The sequence below is a fragment of the Marmota marmota genome, unplaced genomic scaffold, assembly GCF_001458135.2.
Source record: "Marmota marmota marmota unplaced genomic scaffold, marMar, whole genome shotgun sequence".
In the NCBI taxonomy this organism is placed as follows: Eukaryota; Metazoa; Chordata; class Mammalia; order Rodentia; family Sciuridae; genus Marmota; species Marmota marmota.
Window position 1 is genome coordinate 5,661,418 of NW_025999869.1, and position 16,908 is coordinate 5,678,325.

General features: G+C 44.5%; 1 protein-coding gene across 1 annotated transcript in view; it reads left to right on the top strand.

Moving 5' to 3' along the window:
* Slit3 (slit guidance ligand 3) overlaps positions 1-16,908 on the top strand; it is a 563,280-nt gene that overhangs the window by 31,868 nt on the left and 514,504 nt on the right. The window contains exon 3 of the mRNA XM_048814838.1: positions 13,708-13,779. Within this exon, the coding sequence (XP_048670795.1) occupies positions 13,708-13,779 (72 nt within the window). The remainder of the gene's footprint in view (positions 1-13,707; positions 13,780-16,908) is intronic.

A 16,908-nucleotide genomic window follows, 5' to 3' on the forward strand; every position in this document is an offset into this window, starting at 1 on the left:
AGCTGGTTGCAGCATTTGTACCCTTAGTGGCTAGGGTTCAGAGACCTACTTTAAAAAATATATTGTTTAAGATAATGTGTGTTGTTGAAGTCCAAAGCCAATGAGAATAATAGATTTGACACTAAGGGGTCAACTGGTATATTGTCCTCCTTTTAAAGATCGGGAAATAACTTTCCAAGGCTGTGCTCTGAATTAGAGAGCAGGGCTAAGGATCATGAATGCCTAATTTCTGAGATGATCTTTCCCACTATGGTATTTTTTCAGGTGTCATGGTCAGCACAGATAAGGCTGTGCTGCAGGAAAAAATAAGCTCATATATGTCAATAGCAAAACATAATAAAACTGTATTGCGCCTTCTTCCTGATATTGTAGTCCAGTCCAGTTGGTCTGAGTATTGGAGACAGCTCATACTAGACAAATTACTCAGCAACCCAGCTCCTTTCACTGTGGAACACCACCATTTTGACATATGGCTTCTCCATGCCAGGAAGATGGCAATGCTATGCAGGGTGTTTTATGGTGTTGCCTGGAAATAGCATGTATTACTTCCAATTACATTATTCTAATCATAAATCAGTGATGTGGTCCCACTTAAATGCAAAGGGTGTGAGAAGTTTGCTGTTTGTCTAGGAGAAAAATGAAACATTTTGGTGAACACTTAGTGTTGTCCCTGCTGTATCCTCTTCCTGACATTTCTTGCCCTTTCCCAATCTCTTCTTGGATTTCTGTTTGTGACTCCCATTATTTGAAGAGCCACTTTATCACTTGCTGTCCTAGGTAGTATGAGGATAGGTTTGGCAAAAAGGTCTTCTGAGAAGACTCTGGAAGGGTTAGAGGTTATTGGACATGATAAAGAGGACCATCAAGGGTGAACCCTTTGGATTGATGGTCATCATCTAGGGGTTATGGCTCGGAAAAAAATGTTGTCTTAAGTCATCATGTGAAGACTTTGGGGGGACTTTTTACCTATTTATTTAGTTTTTCTGAGAGTGAGGACTGGGATATCCTGAAGATGTCATAAGGAGAGAACTCTTTGTAGGATGTGCCTGAGGGGATAAGAGAGCTTTGAGGGGAGGGCTATGGATTGGACCAGGTGCCCCCTCAATGTTAATGGGGCAACAAGGTTCTGCCATTTCCTTTTGCTTACCTGTGCTCACATTTTACCCCCCAAATCAGCAAATTGATGGTAATGGTATATGAATACTTAATATGTGACTAGGCAAAGGATTGAATCACTCTGTATGTATCATCTCATTTAATCTTCACAACATCCTAAAGGTATTGTTACTATGCCCAATTTAAAGATGAGGAAACAGAAGCTTAGTGATAGGCTAAGTAACTTGCTTGGAACCACTTGCCACACCACTCTCTGGTAAGATCTGATCGCAGGGCCCGCCTGCCTAAGCATTGTATAACAGGGATCTCAAATCCAAATGCTTATAAGAATCATGCAGATAACCTGAGAGATGGCAGCAGATCAATGGCTGGTGAATTCCAGGGCAAATGCCTCATCCAGTGTGTGCATTTGCCTCTTGGCACCAGCATATTGGTGGCCATGAAGTCCTAGAGTTATCTGATCATCTGATTTTTTTTTTTTTTTTTGGATTCAGGCTAGAATTCCAGGTTTGAATAATAAATATTTCAAAATTGGCAATTAATTTGCACATGTGAAAATCACAGTGCGAACCAGACTAGACATGTCTGTGGGTCAGAATTCACCCAGAGGCTACCAGTTTGTAGGTTTTACTATGCTGCCCCCAGTAAAGGGCTTGTCATGTTCCACATGGAACACTTTGTGTTGGAGCTTGAAGTTGACCTAAGCAAGACAGTGACAGGGAGCCCTCCTGCTGCAAGGGAAGAAAAAAATAGAGATACCATGCCCATCCCTCCTGGCAGAGCCTTTACCAGGGCCTCAGCCATCCATCCATCCAGCCTGCCCCTCTGCCTGGCCCGTTCTTCTCCCTGCAGGTAACTGTCTGCACAGGGCTGGCTGCAAACATTTGCAGGTGTAAAATTATATATGCGAGAGCGTTGCCAAGCCGAAAACTTAGCCCAGGGAGGCTTAGTTCCCAAACAACTGTGGTAGTGTGAAGCCAGTTTTCAAAATCAAATTCTCGAATGCGTGTATATGTTTTTAAACTTATATGTGGTTATGTAACCGATGAGACTGCAGTGCAAACATAGAGAATTCTCGAATAATCCCTCCTGGTGGGTGAGGTGGGAGCCCTGTGAGGGTGATCTACAGGGACACCATCCAGCTGCCTGTGACCAGAGGTACTGGAATTGCATAGTTTTGGAACACATGCTGCTCTGTCTTCCCTCAGGGTGGGCAAGCGGGTGGCATCAGATACTTTGGGTTGGGAAGAGGAGAGGCAGACAGAAAGACACCCATTAGGGCAGGGCAATCTGAGCAGCCCTGAGAGCTGCCCTTGGGCCCACAGGGATCATCTTTAGCTGGCTGGCCAAATCTCCAGAATCTCAAATAGCTTTTCTCTATCTCATCACTGCAGCTATGGGGAGAGTCTCAGATCCCCTGAAATACTTTTATCTACACTTCTATCTCCACCACTGTGTATGTGATGGTGGTGGTACTGGGGGGTGGGGGTAAGAGGTATGTGAATAGTACCTGTTTACTCTAGAAAACATTGACTATATTGGTTAGCAAAATGTGAAATATTAAAAATATAAAACAGAACAAAACAAAACCCATCATCACGAAAAACAAAACCACAATTTGGAGAGCCTGGGAAAAAACCTCTTGCCCTACCTCCCTGAGGAGACCAGCAAGTATATTTTCCATGTGCCACTAAGGTGTCTGGGAGAAGGGTGGTAGTGATCTCTCTAGTCCTCTGAGAGATGAGTCACACACACAGGAAGTAGGGACAACATATGAGGTGGAAGAGAATGTGACAAAAGACCAAGTGAATTGTGCAGAGACCCTCGGGGATCCAGAATCTCCTGGAAGGGAGATCCTTGGGTGGGTTGGACTGGCTGCGAGGACACACTGGGCCATGACAAAGCCTGAAATTGGTTGTTTCTGTTTTCCGGGTCTTTGCACTAGGGTCCTTCTTTGCTTTTGCCCAGCTCCTGGGGATGGCCAGCAATCTTGGTGGTCTTTGGCTTGCAGGTGTCTTGCTCTAATCTACTGTCACAAGGTGTGATCTCCCTGTGTCTCTGCCTCTTTTTCCTTAAGGTTAGGGTTCACCCTAATGACCTCATTTTAACCCAATCACATCAGCAAAGACTCTTAATTCCAAATAAGGCAACGTTCACATTAACAGGGATGAGGACTTTAATATCCTTTGGAGGCACACAGTTCAAATCCTAACAGCAATATGATGGGTGGAGAGAGGACACGGAGGGCTTTCAAAGTCAGCAAATACAGGAGCATATGTGTTGACAGAGTGCTTAGCACCGGTCCTGGATCTGGTAGGTGCTCCATAACTGTCCATGGCTATAGAGGGAAGAATTAAATGAGGCACGCTAAGGGCAGCATGAGACCCACCTGGCACAGGACTGCTGCACTCTGGAACGGGCTGGCGTTGGAGGAGTTCATCAGTGGCAGGGAAAGGCTGAGCCTGTGCCAGTTCCTTTCCTGCTGGACCCCTTCTCTGGTGCCCTCTGCAGGAGGCATGTTGTCAGCCCCAGGGTGCCCCAGCCTGGATGCCCCTTGCCTCCTTGAGCCTATCTGGAGTCTTCCACTGCAGTCTCTTGGGCCTCCTTTTGGTGGTTAAGACAATTCAAATGCCTTCCACCCTCAGGCCTTTTGTTTCTGTTTCTCCACTGGAAACCTCTTCCTTCAGCCTCTCCCTTCAGCTTCTCCCCTCAGGTGGCTCCTCTTCCTTCTGGTCTCAGACTCAGAATCCCTCTCTCAGAGAGGTCTTCCTGACTGCCAGCAAGGTAGGCTTCCCCTTCCCCTCACCTGTCTGCATTCTCTTCCTCTCTCCCTGAAACTTCCCAGCTGATTTCCCTGCTGTGATCTATGGTTACATTGTTGGTGGTTGCCTGACTCCCACCATAGTCCTTGTCTCTTGCTGCCTAACAATCTGACCACAAACCCAGCGGCTTAAAACAATACACATCCCTCCCTCAGGGTCTGCAGGGCCTCTGCTTTAGGGTCTCGTGGGGCCACTTTGGGCTCGTGGCTGAGATTGTGTCTTATATTGAGGTGCAACTGTATAGAATCAACTTCCAAGGTTGTTGGTAGAATTCAGTGCCTGTGGACAGAGGGCTTCACCTTCTTGCAGGCTATCTTCAGCTCCAGGTTAGCAGTTATTGGAGACTGCTCTCACTTCCTTGCCACATGAGCCTCCCTAATGTGGCCACTTGCTTCATGGTAGTTTGGAAGGGAAGAGTTCTCTAGTGAGATGAGCATTAAGATCACGAGGAATGTGGCCCAAAGAGGACCTCCCAGCACCTTTGCTGCATCATATTATTAGAGGCAAGTCTGTATCTCCTTCCCAGACTCTAGAAGGGATGGTGATGGCCATAAGGACCACCTTGAAACTTCTCTGCTGCACTCACCAAGGGAACAAAAGTTCCTTGAAAGGAGCTTCTTTGTTTAACAATCTTTATGGCCATGAGAATAAGGTAAGGTAGGCTCAGAGCAGGTGCGTAATGAAGGTTTGTCTTAGGAAGCAAAACAGGATGGAAGGGAGGAAGGGGTAGAGGAAGATAGGAAAGGCAGGAATTAAGGGAGGGAGGGGCCTGCTTCTCCATGCAAAGTGCTTGAACAACTCAAGAGTCAGCGTGCAGTTACCCTAAGGCAATGCCTCTGGTCTATTATACATGCTGTATCTTTTACCCAGAATGGTTTCTTTCCCTCTATTACCAATTTCCACCTGGGCTGGGTCTTCTCCAATAAATGAACCCAAGCACTGGTCAAGCTGCAATGGGAGTTTTGTCCTTGGCCAAAAAATAGGAGAAGCAGGGAGGTATGGCTCTGAGAGCTTCTCCACTGGAGGCTGTGTGCCAGGGGTGTAGGGTAAGCAAAATGGGAGGAGGGACAGGCCAATGGGGGTATTTTTGAGGTTTCCGGGGATGGTGGAGAATATAGACCCTGCCTTTTTTGCTCCTTTTATGGCCTCTTCTGGTCAACATCATGATGACTGTCAATGGTTATGGCACAAAAGAGCAGGAATTTTACCAGGGAAATGCAGTAGGAGGAGGAGATAATGAGCCTAAAGGCACTCGGCTCCTGTTGCTGCTGAAGCTGCCCTGGTCTGGCTCTATCTGTGCTATTCTTGGGGCTCAATAGGTAGTTGGAAACTTCATTACTTCTGGGATACAGAGAGCATGGCTAGTGTCTTGTGTGAGTCTCCCCCACAGAGAGTTTGGGTAAGCATGTGATTGGAACCCCTCTATGGGAAAAGAGTATGTTAGCTGGTTGGGGAAAAGCAATCTACTCCCTTTCCCCTGGTGACACTTGCCTGTTTCCAGGTGAACCTGGCTGTGCTCAACTCATTCTCAGGTCTTAAAAAGCCACCTTTTCCTAGAAGCCTCTCTTGACCCTTATAATTCCATGCTCATTCCTTTATATTCTCCAGAAGCTTTGGTTTTGCCTGTGGCCTAGCACAGAGCAGGAGTGTACTACATTCCCTCGTCCAAATCCAGCCTTCTCCAGGCTGTTTTTATGAATAATGTTTTATTTGGGAATAAAACCATTCCTATTTGTTACATATAGTCTGGGGCTAATCTCACACTACAGAGAAAGTTGAATAGTTGTGACAGAAAACATGGCCGACAAAATCCAAATTATTTACTTCATGGCTTTTTAAATAAAATTTGTCAACTTGTGATACAGTTGTGATAGTCTTTGCTAATTTCTTCTTTATTTTTTCTTCATTAAACTCTAAGTTCCTTGGGCAGAGATCATGCCAGCATTATTTAATCTGTGTCTTAGCATTTATTACAGCTCCTGAGAGTTGGCCAAGATACATTTGTTGAATAAATGATGTATCAGTAAGAAACAAAAAATAGGTGGAAAATTTGAATTAGAATTGCCCAAGGAAAATTGGTTTGCACAGGGAATATTTCATATGTGTGAGTGTGGTTTGGGAAACCACAAAGGATTAAAGAAGGAGAGTAGTTCCCCCACTAAGCCAGAAGAGATGAGAGGAAGAAAAGTGTTCTTGAACCAGAGAACTGAGAGAATCCTGAAGAGGAGTAGTGAACTTTGGTGGCAAAACCAGCTAACCTGATGGGCTCTTAGGAAGGAAGCCGGAGACTGCATTCCTTGTCCTCATCCTGTTTCTCCTTCCTGACTCTTGACCACCTCACAGGGAGGTGAAAGGGCACAGGAGCCAGCCCCGCACCGGGTCCATTTAGCCTCCCAGGGTGGAACAGGATGGAGAGCAAATAACTGACACTGAGGCCGAAGCCCCCCCACCAGCTCCTTCTGGGTTGATTGGATCCCCTCTTTACTGATGGCATATCAGGGCTCCGGGCTGTCTTGATTCGGGCCCCTCTTGCCTTTTTCCTGAGAAAAGTCTCTGAATCATGCTCTGGGGTCTTGATGGTGTGGACTCAGCACCACATCTGAAGCCTTGTTCAGGAGCTTCCTGCCTTGTCCTCAGTCCCTTCATTTCTGTGTAATTCCCACCCATTGCTCTGCGGTCACCATCCCGCCACAGTGTCTGTCCTCCCTGTCTCTTCTAGAAGGTCTTTCAGGAAGTCTTCTAGAAGGTCTTCTTCTGAGTTTCTGCTCTTAATGTTCTCTCATGCCTAGTTGCCCACTCCCCATGGAATTTCGACCACATCTCTTTGTGTTTAGTTTTGCAAATTCTTACATTGTTCCCTAAGTATCTTAATCCATCTGCTCAACTAGACTCCAAGCTCCCTGAGGGTAAGGACCAAGCTAAACTAAAAAGCTGTATAAGTTTTTAAACCAGCTTGGTTATGGCTCCCAAGATATGAGAATGACAGACCTTTAAATTGACAGGCCTTCGTAAGTCATGTTGCCCACCATCCTCTGCATCTCCAGGAAGCTATAGACATCATGCCCTGCATGGATTCTCTACAATCTCTGCTGGTGCACACTTATAATGGGTTCAGTGACAATGTGTGGCAGCTTGTGCATTTTCATCTTTTGATGAGAGCCTGCTGTCTTTCCTACTACCTAGAAGTTGACATTCTGTATTCACGTGTTGTACAGGGGATGAGAATCTGGTTTTAAAAGTCTGATCTGAACCTAGTATGTTCTCTGTATGGTGCCCTTTATTTATGGTGATGTTATACCCCAATAAATCAATTGTAAGCTAAAAATATCCTAAATCAAAACTGCATGTAATAAGCCTCATAGCTTAGCCTGAGTGCCTTAAATATGCTTAAGACACTTGAGGTACCCTGGAGTTGTCAAAATCATCAACACAAACTCTAATTTTAAATAAAGTGTTGAATATATCATACAATTTATTAAAAAAACAATGATTGAGAATGCTTTAGCTACACTGCAAAGTTGGAAAACTCAAGTTGAATCATCATAGACAAACGTCCCTTTGAAGCCCATCCTGACCATGCCTTTGCCTACATCCTCTCCTGATCATTGTTGGCAGTGGGTGAAAATGCACTGCTCTGAGCACTGTCTAGAAGCTGTTCCCTCACACACTGTCCTTTGCATCTCAGGATTATCCTGCAGAACTGATATTTTGGGTCATAATTTACAAAACTCACAACAGAAATTATAACTTCTGAGGCTCAGTGAAGTTGATCATTCCCAAGGCCACACAGCTAAGAAGATGCGATTCAAATCCATAACTCCCAGATTTCCACTGAAGCCCCCTTCTCTACACTGTGTTGTTTCCCTGTAGATTTTTCCTCTCTCTCTTCACGGATGTGCCATGGCATAAAGAAGGCTCTGCAGAATGTTGCAGAATGAATAAAGAGAAAGGTATGAATGTGCTTGTGCCAAGACAGGGAGAGTGGCATGCCTCAAAAAATGTCATTTTTGTTTCATATTTTGTTTCATTTTTTTCCAATGTTGTTCTGAATTCCTCTTTCTTCCCGCTCCACTCAAAGTGTCAAGCAGATGTGAAAACACCACAGAGTTCCAAGGTTCAGCATTGGTTTATGATTTTCTGACTGGAATGGGGAAAAAATAATGTGGGGATCACCATGGCGATGCCTGTTTATGGAGTGGCATGACAGATGATGGGCACCATGATAGACACCAGATGTGGGCAGAGGTCACAGGGATGCTATTCCTTCATGGGTTGCCTAGGGATTCAGTGTTTCCACTGCCCAGCTCCATTGAGATGGGGTGGGAAACATGCCATCTTGACTAGAGCTGTCCACTAGGAGTGTGCCTTTGTGTTTTTCAATGTACAGGAGTAGGAAATTCTGTTCCTACATACAATTGTAGAGGAGGAAAAGTTTATTTGCATAAATAAATACTGTATTTATTTATGCATCTTCTTTCTATCTCCATTCAGTAGATAACTTGACACAGTAGAAAATCCTCAGGCTCTAGTGGTAGATGGATAGCATATGATGGCTAAAAGCTTGACTTCTGTATTCAAAGAGTCCGGGTTCAATCCCAGTCTCAGTGTCATCTGACCTTGTGGGCAACTCTTCTAAGGGTCAGAGTTAGGAGAAGCTAAACTTTAGCCTCCTCGTGTAAAAAAATGAGATAATATTATTACAGATGATTGCTCTCTGGATTAGAGAAATGGATCCAGAGTCTTTAGCACTGTACGAGGTGCATAGTGTAGGCTCAGCACATGCCAGCCCTTAGGAAGGCTGATCTGTGGTGGCTTATCTGTTGAAGAGAAGCAGAACTGTGCAGAGACAAGACAGAAACAAGGATGATGTGTTAGTCAGCTTTTCCACTGCTGTGACTAAAAGATCTGATCAGAACAATTGTAGAGGAGGAAAAGTTTATTTGAGGGCTCATGGTTTCAGAGGTCCTAGTCCATAAGCGGCCAGCTCCATTCCTCAGGGCTCAAGGTGAGACAGAACATTATAGCGGAAGAGTGTGGCAGAGGGACGCAGCTCAATCACAATCAGGAAGCAGAGAGAGACTCCAATTGCCAGGTTACAAATATATACCCAAAGCCCTGCCCTGATTCCTACCTCCCCCAGCCATACTCCACCCCTTCTCAGTACCTATCAGTAGTGGATTAGATTGCTGATTGGGTTAAGACTCTTATAACCCAATCATTTCTCCTCTGAACCTTCTTGCATTGTTTTACACATGAGCTTTTGGAGGGCACTTCACACCCAGATCTTAACAGATGGAAAGATAAGGCATTGGCCTTGCCAGTATGGAATGCTATCACATTTCGGTGGCTTAGCTGTCCTTTCCCAGCTTGACTGACTCTAATGTGTGTACATGGGGAGGCTAAGCAGGAGAGGTCTCTGTCCATGAACTTATACATGGTTTTGCCATCCTGGGAGTCCTCTGCTGTACCTAGTGAATCTAGCACCATATGAGGAAAGAGAAAGTGTGGAGGATTAGGCAGGAAGTTTCATGGCTCCAGGCCTGATGGCAGCGTATGGCACTTCTGCCTATGTAGTAGTGATGAGAGTGAGTCATGGGACGTGTGCAAGGGAAACTGGGAAATGTAATCTATATGTGTGCACAAAATGGTTTGGTGGTCAACTCTGCATCTGCCGCAGTCTGCCACAGTATTCAGTCGTGATAATAATTATCACCATGAGTAAAGGAACATCATAGTGGTTCCTCATGATGTCTTGTGAGCATTCCTAATTATGCAGTCTTTACTTTCCTGAGCCTCAGAGAGGGCCAGTTCTCATCCCCAGAGTGACACGTGTGTGCCTTCGCCCCTGTGAGCCATTCTTGACTGTAACAATGGACTGAGGATGGCCAAGGTGACAGGCGGGTCTCAGCTTTGCCATGGAGACCATGTGAATGGGGCTTCTAAATGCTCAGAAGGTGGCCTTCTCTTCCTTTCTGTTCTACCTCTGTTGTTACAAAATGAATCACCCCAAAACTCAATAGCTTAAAATACAGCATTTGCTTTACTATTATCTACCACAGTTTCTGTGGGTCAGGAAACCACGAGGGGGTTAGCTAGATGGTTTGAGCTCCGAGTTCCTTCTAAGTTAGCCAGCTGGTGACTGGCTGGAGCCTTGAGGATGTGTTTACCCCGCATGCCTGCCCTCTTGGCTGGAAGGCTCTAACAGCCAGATGGACTCCTTGAGTCCCTCTCCTGGTCTCATTAGAAGATCTCCAGATCTCCTGCTTTTCACATGGCAGCTCGAGGCTTCAATGCAAGTGCTGAGAGAGAGAAAGAGCGCTCATGGCATGACGAGTGCCCCAAGCCCCCGGCAGCCACCTGTTGCCTCCTCTAGCCGCAGACATCCAGCAGAATTACTTCTGTCACAATCTTGTTTTCCCAGCAGTCTTCATGGAACTGCTTGGGTTCAAGGAAAATGTACACAGACTACCTACATCTTTTGATGGTGAGTGTCAGGAAAAAAACTGTAGACACATTTTGCAGCCAGCATGCTTTCTTGCCCCCCATCCACAGGCATCCTTGCTCCCCCCATCTGGGTCACCCCTCGTGAGACCACTACTCATCCTAGGCAGACATGTACTGATTCCCTCAGAGGCCAGCAGGGATCAAGAAGTCTTGCTAAACATCCAGGGAAGCCTAGACTGGGGCAGTGGGGACTGGAGTGGGATGGCAGCTCCTCATTAGTGTCATTTAATTAATTTGCATCTCCAGCCAAGCATGCTTGAAGGCCAGGCTTGGTTTTTCGCCATCCTATGGTCTATACGTAGGAGATGGTAACAGCAACCATGGAAACTCAGAGAAATTAAGTGATTTAGTCAAATTCACAGCTGGGGCTGGGAGCAGAGGGTCGGACAGAGATTTGAAACTGGACCTGTCTCCCATCAAAGACCACATGCTCCCTGGCTTCTCTATGGTGGAAGTAGACAGAGGCTAATAGCAGAGCTCAGCTGTGGGGAGAGCCCTTCCCTCCTCTCTGGCCCCCTTCACCACTCTGTATCCAGGAGCCATGGAAATAGATGTCATAGAAACACTGTGATGGAGAGGTAGCAGGAGGGGCTCCTCTTGGTGCTGTCACTCTTTCAATCAAGAAATACACCCTTTTCACCTATAGGAAGATGGCCATAAAGGGGGCTCTTGGGGAGATTTATTTGTAGTCACAAAGCTTGAGGTGTAGGGTGGTCAGCTTCTCTTAAGGAACTAAAATTTCAGAGTAGAGCTGGGAGCTTGCACATCCAGTAAATGAGATAATCGTAGTAGCCATGATTTAGTATGTAGCAAATGTTGGATGAGCACTGTGTATCTATCATCTCATTTAACCCTCTTAAAAGCTATTGAGGTCAAGGTCATCATCCTTGTGTTGTCAGTGGAAAACAGAGCCTCAAAATGAAACAAACTGCCCTTAGGTCATCAGGTGGCTAAGCTCAGAACTGCTTGGCTCTGAAGCCTGGGTTCCCAAACACTGACTCTGCCAGGAGAGCCCCACAGGATACCCACCCCTGCCTTATCCTTGCACTTTAGCAGCACATTTTGTGCCCCTTTACATAATAATATTAATTGAAGATATTGGTGCCACATCCATCAGCACAAGTTGCTACTATTACATGCTGTGTCTTGATAATTAAACCCTTAGTTGCATTGTCATATTTGCAGTTGTTGAGGTCCCCAGACATCTGTCTCAGTGCAGTCGGAAGGTGAGAAGAATGTGCATGATGTTGGGGGCTCACACATACGGCCTGGCTGCTGGTTCTTGCCCCTCTCACAGTCCTTCTTGACTTCCCACTGCTCCTAATGCTCTTTCTTCGCAGCACGCTCCATGGTCTGAGAAGGCGAATGCTGCTTCCCCATGTCAGGCTAGCTAGGAAGCAACCTGGATGGCTGTTAAAGATTATGGAAAACTAGATGAGGAAGGGAGGTGGTACCCAGGCGAAGTCCCTTGAGGACTCACTTGATTTTTATTTCTGATTTTAGGAGAATAGTCCCTCTCAAGCCTGACTATTTTTCAGACAAAGTGCTAGAATCTGAAAACTGTTTCCATGTTCCTTTTATGTAAATGTATCATTCCTAAGTCTTTCTGGGACATTGTTGCATGATGGGAACTTTAGAATCCAACTAGGAAAGCCAAAGAAATGTGAATCCTCGGATGCTGTGGGGCTCTCCTGACAGAGTCAGTGTTTGGGAGCCTGAGCTCCAGAGCCAAGCAGTCCTGAGTTTGAATCCCTGCACAGCCAGCTGGTGACCTAAGGGCAGTTCATCACTGGGAAGATGCCTCATGGTGGCCATGTGCCCTCTAATGACATTCTGGCCAATGATGACCCACATATCCAAAAGTGACCCCTTAAGATGATACTGTCTCAGGACATTGTAGTTTTCTAGTTTGTGTAAGTATACTCAACAATGTCTGCACAGTGATAAAATCACTCAATGACACATTTTTCAGACAGGTCTGATTATTAAGTGTTGTACCACAGAATATAGATGTTCTGGAGGAGAGAGGGCCAATTCACAGATACCTGGTACAAACAGCAAGGGCCAAATCTCTGAAACATTTCTCATGTGGAAAGCATAATATGTAGAGATTAATTGTTAATCATCCTTTGTTAAGAATTGTAACATTTTATTCTTGGTTCCTTCTTTAGCATCCATACTCATAGATGAAGTTAGTGAACGTAGAATATTTATATTTATATGCAGTTTCCCTTCATCCTGGTTTCTCCACTCATGATGTCCCCTACATCCTTGACTCCAATATTATTACCAGAGGCTTTCATGGAGAATTCTCCTCTTTGGGGCCATTTTTAGGAGCATAAGCTTACAAGTGGAGGCAGGAGTATTCATGCAGCTGTCTTTACCTAAGGAATGAGATGAGCAGCTACCTCTACTATGTGCCAGGGACATAGTCTACTATGTTGGGCTGTGGAATTAAGTGAGAGATGGTCTTTGCCCTCAGGGAGTATGCAAAGTAGTTGGAAAAGTAGATGTTTTGTTTGTTTGTTTGTCTATTGGACACTCTTGTCTATTGGTATCTAGCTATATATCAAAGTCAGTAAAGATTCTTTTGGTTTCAAGTGATAGAAAATTCAATTCAAACTGGTTTAAGCCAAAATATGAATGTGATGGTATAGATGAGCTCATGTAATGTTAGACTACAGAGGCATGTGGGTTCTGAGAAGGTCCAGACACTCATATGACAGCACAAAGAATGTCTTTTTCATCTTCTGGTTCTGGGACACTGTCTTTTAATGGTGGCAAGATGGCTTTGGGGAAACCTGAAGTTCAGCAATCCCAGTTGATACAGAATTATTGTTAGTATGAGTCGTGTATGCATTTCTCAACCAATTGTTGTGATCAGAGTGATTGAAGATACTTATAAGCCTGTCCTGGATCAGGTGCCCATTCCTGGGATCCCTAGAATCCAAATGAGGAGTTAGCCCCACATGTGCGACACGACCTGAAAGCCAGGGAAGTGGGGATATCCAAAGCAAAATTTGGTAGTTGAAGAAGGGGCCATAAAAGTCAGGCACTTAAGTATAACAAAGCTCCTCTAACTGATAATGAATGGCTTCTTCCAAACAGCATCAATGAGGCTGGTTGGGCATGCTCAAGGGATAGCATTACTCATTGCAATTGCCTTCTCCTTGACAGGCAGCAGCCTCTCAGTCCAAGCCAGTCTGGGTTGAAGAGACCAGAAGTAACCTGCAAAAATCTGACCTGATTTTGCTTTCCTTTGCAGTGACCTGGACAGAAATAATATCACCAGGATTACCAAGATGGACTTTGCTGGGCTCAAGAACCTCCGAGTTTTGTAAGTAGCAGATGGTTCTCCAGTGCGTTTTCATTTTCACCTTTTTAGCCTTGTGAAAATGTTCTCTGCCCTGACCTCACACTCCCAAGCACTGGGCAACAGGAATTCACGATCTTGCCGCAGAAAACCCTTCATTACTGTACCCAAGTGCTCACAGGTATCTCATTCCATGTCTGGATGCTGCTGGCTGGGCGAGATAGATGGAAGGGCTTGCTTCCAGTGACAGGGAAAACAGAGCTATAAACGAATAAATCAATATGCCCAGCTTCCAGACTGACAGCAATGTCAAGTTGACTAACCATGCTTCCCTTCCATAGAGATTATAATTTCTTCTCTAGCCTGTACATTAAAATAGCAATCAGGACAAAGGTTATTTATCTTGTTGCTTAATGGAGAGGAAGGAGGGAGAGGGTCAGACAGGGTCGGAGCCCTTGCTGAACGTTCACAGCTGTGCAGCTAGGTAGCAAAATTTGAGATGGGCATTGATGGAATAAGGGAGCAAGAAATATGTGGTCTCATAATTGTGTATTGAGCACTTTCACATATCCTTAAGGCTACGAGTGGTAAGAAGCTTCCCAAATGCTTGTTTACTGAAAAGTCTAAGACTCCCAGAGTGCAATAGGAATTCACCTCCCTGGGAGCAATTGGATCCTCTTTCCCTCTCTACTCAGTGGATGATTTTGGTCTGTCAGCCTGGCTGTAGACATGAAGTATAATTTGGGCAATGTGGCCACAGCCTTGATGCCACAGAATATCAGCTAGCATTTCTTTTTCTACTAAAAGTGACGGCTTAAGTGTTAGTACCTAAAAGCCATTTCTTTCTTTTTCCTAATAGCCTGTATAACAGGGTGAATTTGTACTTAGAAGTCACGGACTTAGAACTAATTGCCAGTGTAACTTGGGCAAATCTCTGTACCCTTTTGGGCCTTGGTTTTCATCTGTAATATAGGGAATGAATAATTAGATGTCCTTACTCATCATAGTTACACGTAGAATGCTTTATGGTTTTAACATTTTAATGAACAGTCTTAGATTATTCTCAATATCACTTGTGAAGCGATTCTTTTATAGCATTATTTTCCCAATTAAGATGTTAATAATAACAATGATGATGGTAACCAACAAATACATGATACTTCCCATGGATCAAACATATATTTAAGTAGTGCTAACATATGAGATCAGCATCATTATGCAGAGGAAACTACACAGAAAGGTTAAATCATCCCAGCTCTGCATAGCAGGTGACTTAAAGAGTTGGGACTGGACCCCAACTTTGTGTCTTTGAAGTTGAATGCTGTGTTGCTATACATTTGCATTCTAGAAAGCTCAGAAAACCAAGGCAGTAACAGTTTACCCATTTTGAAAATGCAACAGGGGCTGGGGGTGTAGCATAGTGTAGAGCACATGCTGAGCATGCACAAAGCCCTGGGTTCAATCTCCAGCAGGAAGAAAGAAAGGAAGGAAGAAGGGAGGGAGGGGAGGATAAGGGGAGGAGAGAGGGAAGAAAAAGAAGAAAGAAGTGCAGCACTGACGAGCAGGAGCTTACCTGAGTTTCCCTGAGCACCATTGTGTGGGGATGCAGGGATCTGATTGCTGGGCTTCCAGCCACCAGATGCTACCAGATGCTTCCTGGAACAGATATTTTTGCCTGTCTTTGGTCTTGAACATTCTATTGTCATCATCCTCAGAGGGAAGATCCACCCTGTGCCAAGTCTTCCTTTTGCCTTGAGCAGCTATGTTTCTGTTATGTGACTGACAGCTCTGAGAAGCCGAGCATGGATCAGAATTGAGATTGAGATAAGGGTGGGGGAATCCCATGGTTCAGTTTTCGGATGATCTTTGGTTAGAGGTATAAGCAGGAGACTCCTGATTCAAGGTGATTTGCCCAGTTAAAAAACACATTTATTTTGGCCTATTTTTTTCCCATTTCTGCCCTCTGCATCTGTCAAGAGTTTTCCCTTCATATAAGTTGGAAATTTCATTGAATGCTTCATTTTCTAAGTCAAAAATAACCCTTTGATATTTCTTACTGTTACATCAGAAAGACTAATAAAAATTCCAATTTTCATATCTGCTGTCTGCAAATAGAAAGTTTAAAATAATCACCAAAGATCATATTAATATCCTCTGGATGGGTCTACAGAATTCCTTTGACTACAGTTTATCTTTTCAGTTAATTGTTATATCCCTCTTATTTTGATCAGCAATGCCAAAAAGCCTTTTACCCCTACTTTATAGACACTATTAATATACTGTTTCATTATCTTCCTTATCAATTCAAAGACAATCCCATTCAAGTGGTACTTTATTACTGCAAAGGAATCTGTTAGGTAGAATAGCTGAAATGCTTTCTAACACCAATAAAATATCTAAATATTTTAACAGATTTCCCCTCAATTTTCTTTTTAGCTGAGTAACCTAGATAACTATCTTTTTTTTAAAAAAAAGCTTTCATCGCATCTTGGCACATTTCCCATATCTGTTCCTTATTTACAATTTATAGTGAAGCCAGAAAAGACTCTGTAGTCTTGAATAATTTGAGTTTGCCACCCATTCCCCCCCCACCCCCACCAAGCTGTTAATCCAGTGCAGGTGAATGGGTGAAAACAGATAAAACAGATTGGCAGATTCTAGTCTCATCCCAGAGTAATCTTCCCTAAGTGAAATGTATTCAAGGAGGAGAAGGAAGAATTGCCCAGGAAAGTTATTTCTCTGATGGGGTGGGAGTAGGAAAAGGTCTCTTCTGGTGGTATCAATTAGAGGCCCTCTCTTAGTCATCTATTTAAGGGCTGTGTGCTCACAATGTGGGAGCCAGCTTTATCCCAAATGGGGTTAATAAAAGAGTTAAACTCCACCCCTGCCGTCGTCACATGAAGGCCATTTCCGATTCAGATCTAGTGCTAAAACTAAAAAAATAACAATGCCAAAAAGCTGAAAATGAACACAGTCTGTGTCTCTCTAACTCAGAGCAGACTCTAGCCATGGGCTGCCCTCTGGAAATCCAGCCCCTCCTGGAGCTCCTGTCCCCTGAGGCTGACCTGGGGACAGGGTGGTTGAAGTGGCTTTCATGTCTGCTTGCTCCTTTCTCAGCTCAGAGGTCTCCGTGGAAGTTTCATGGCTTATTCA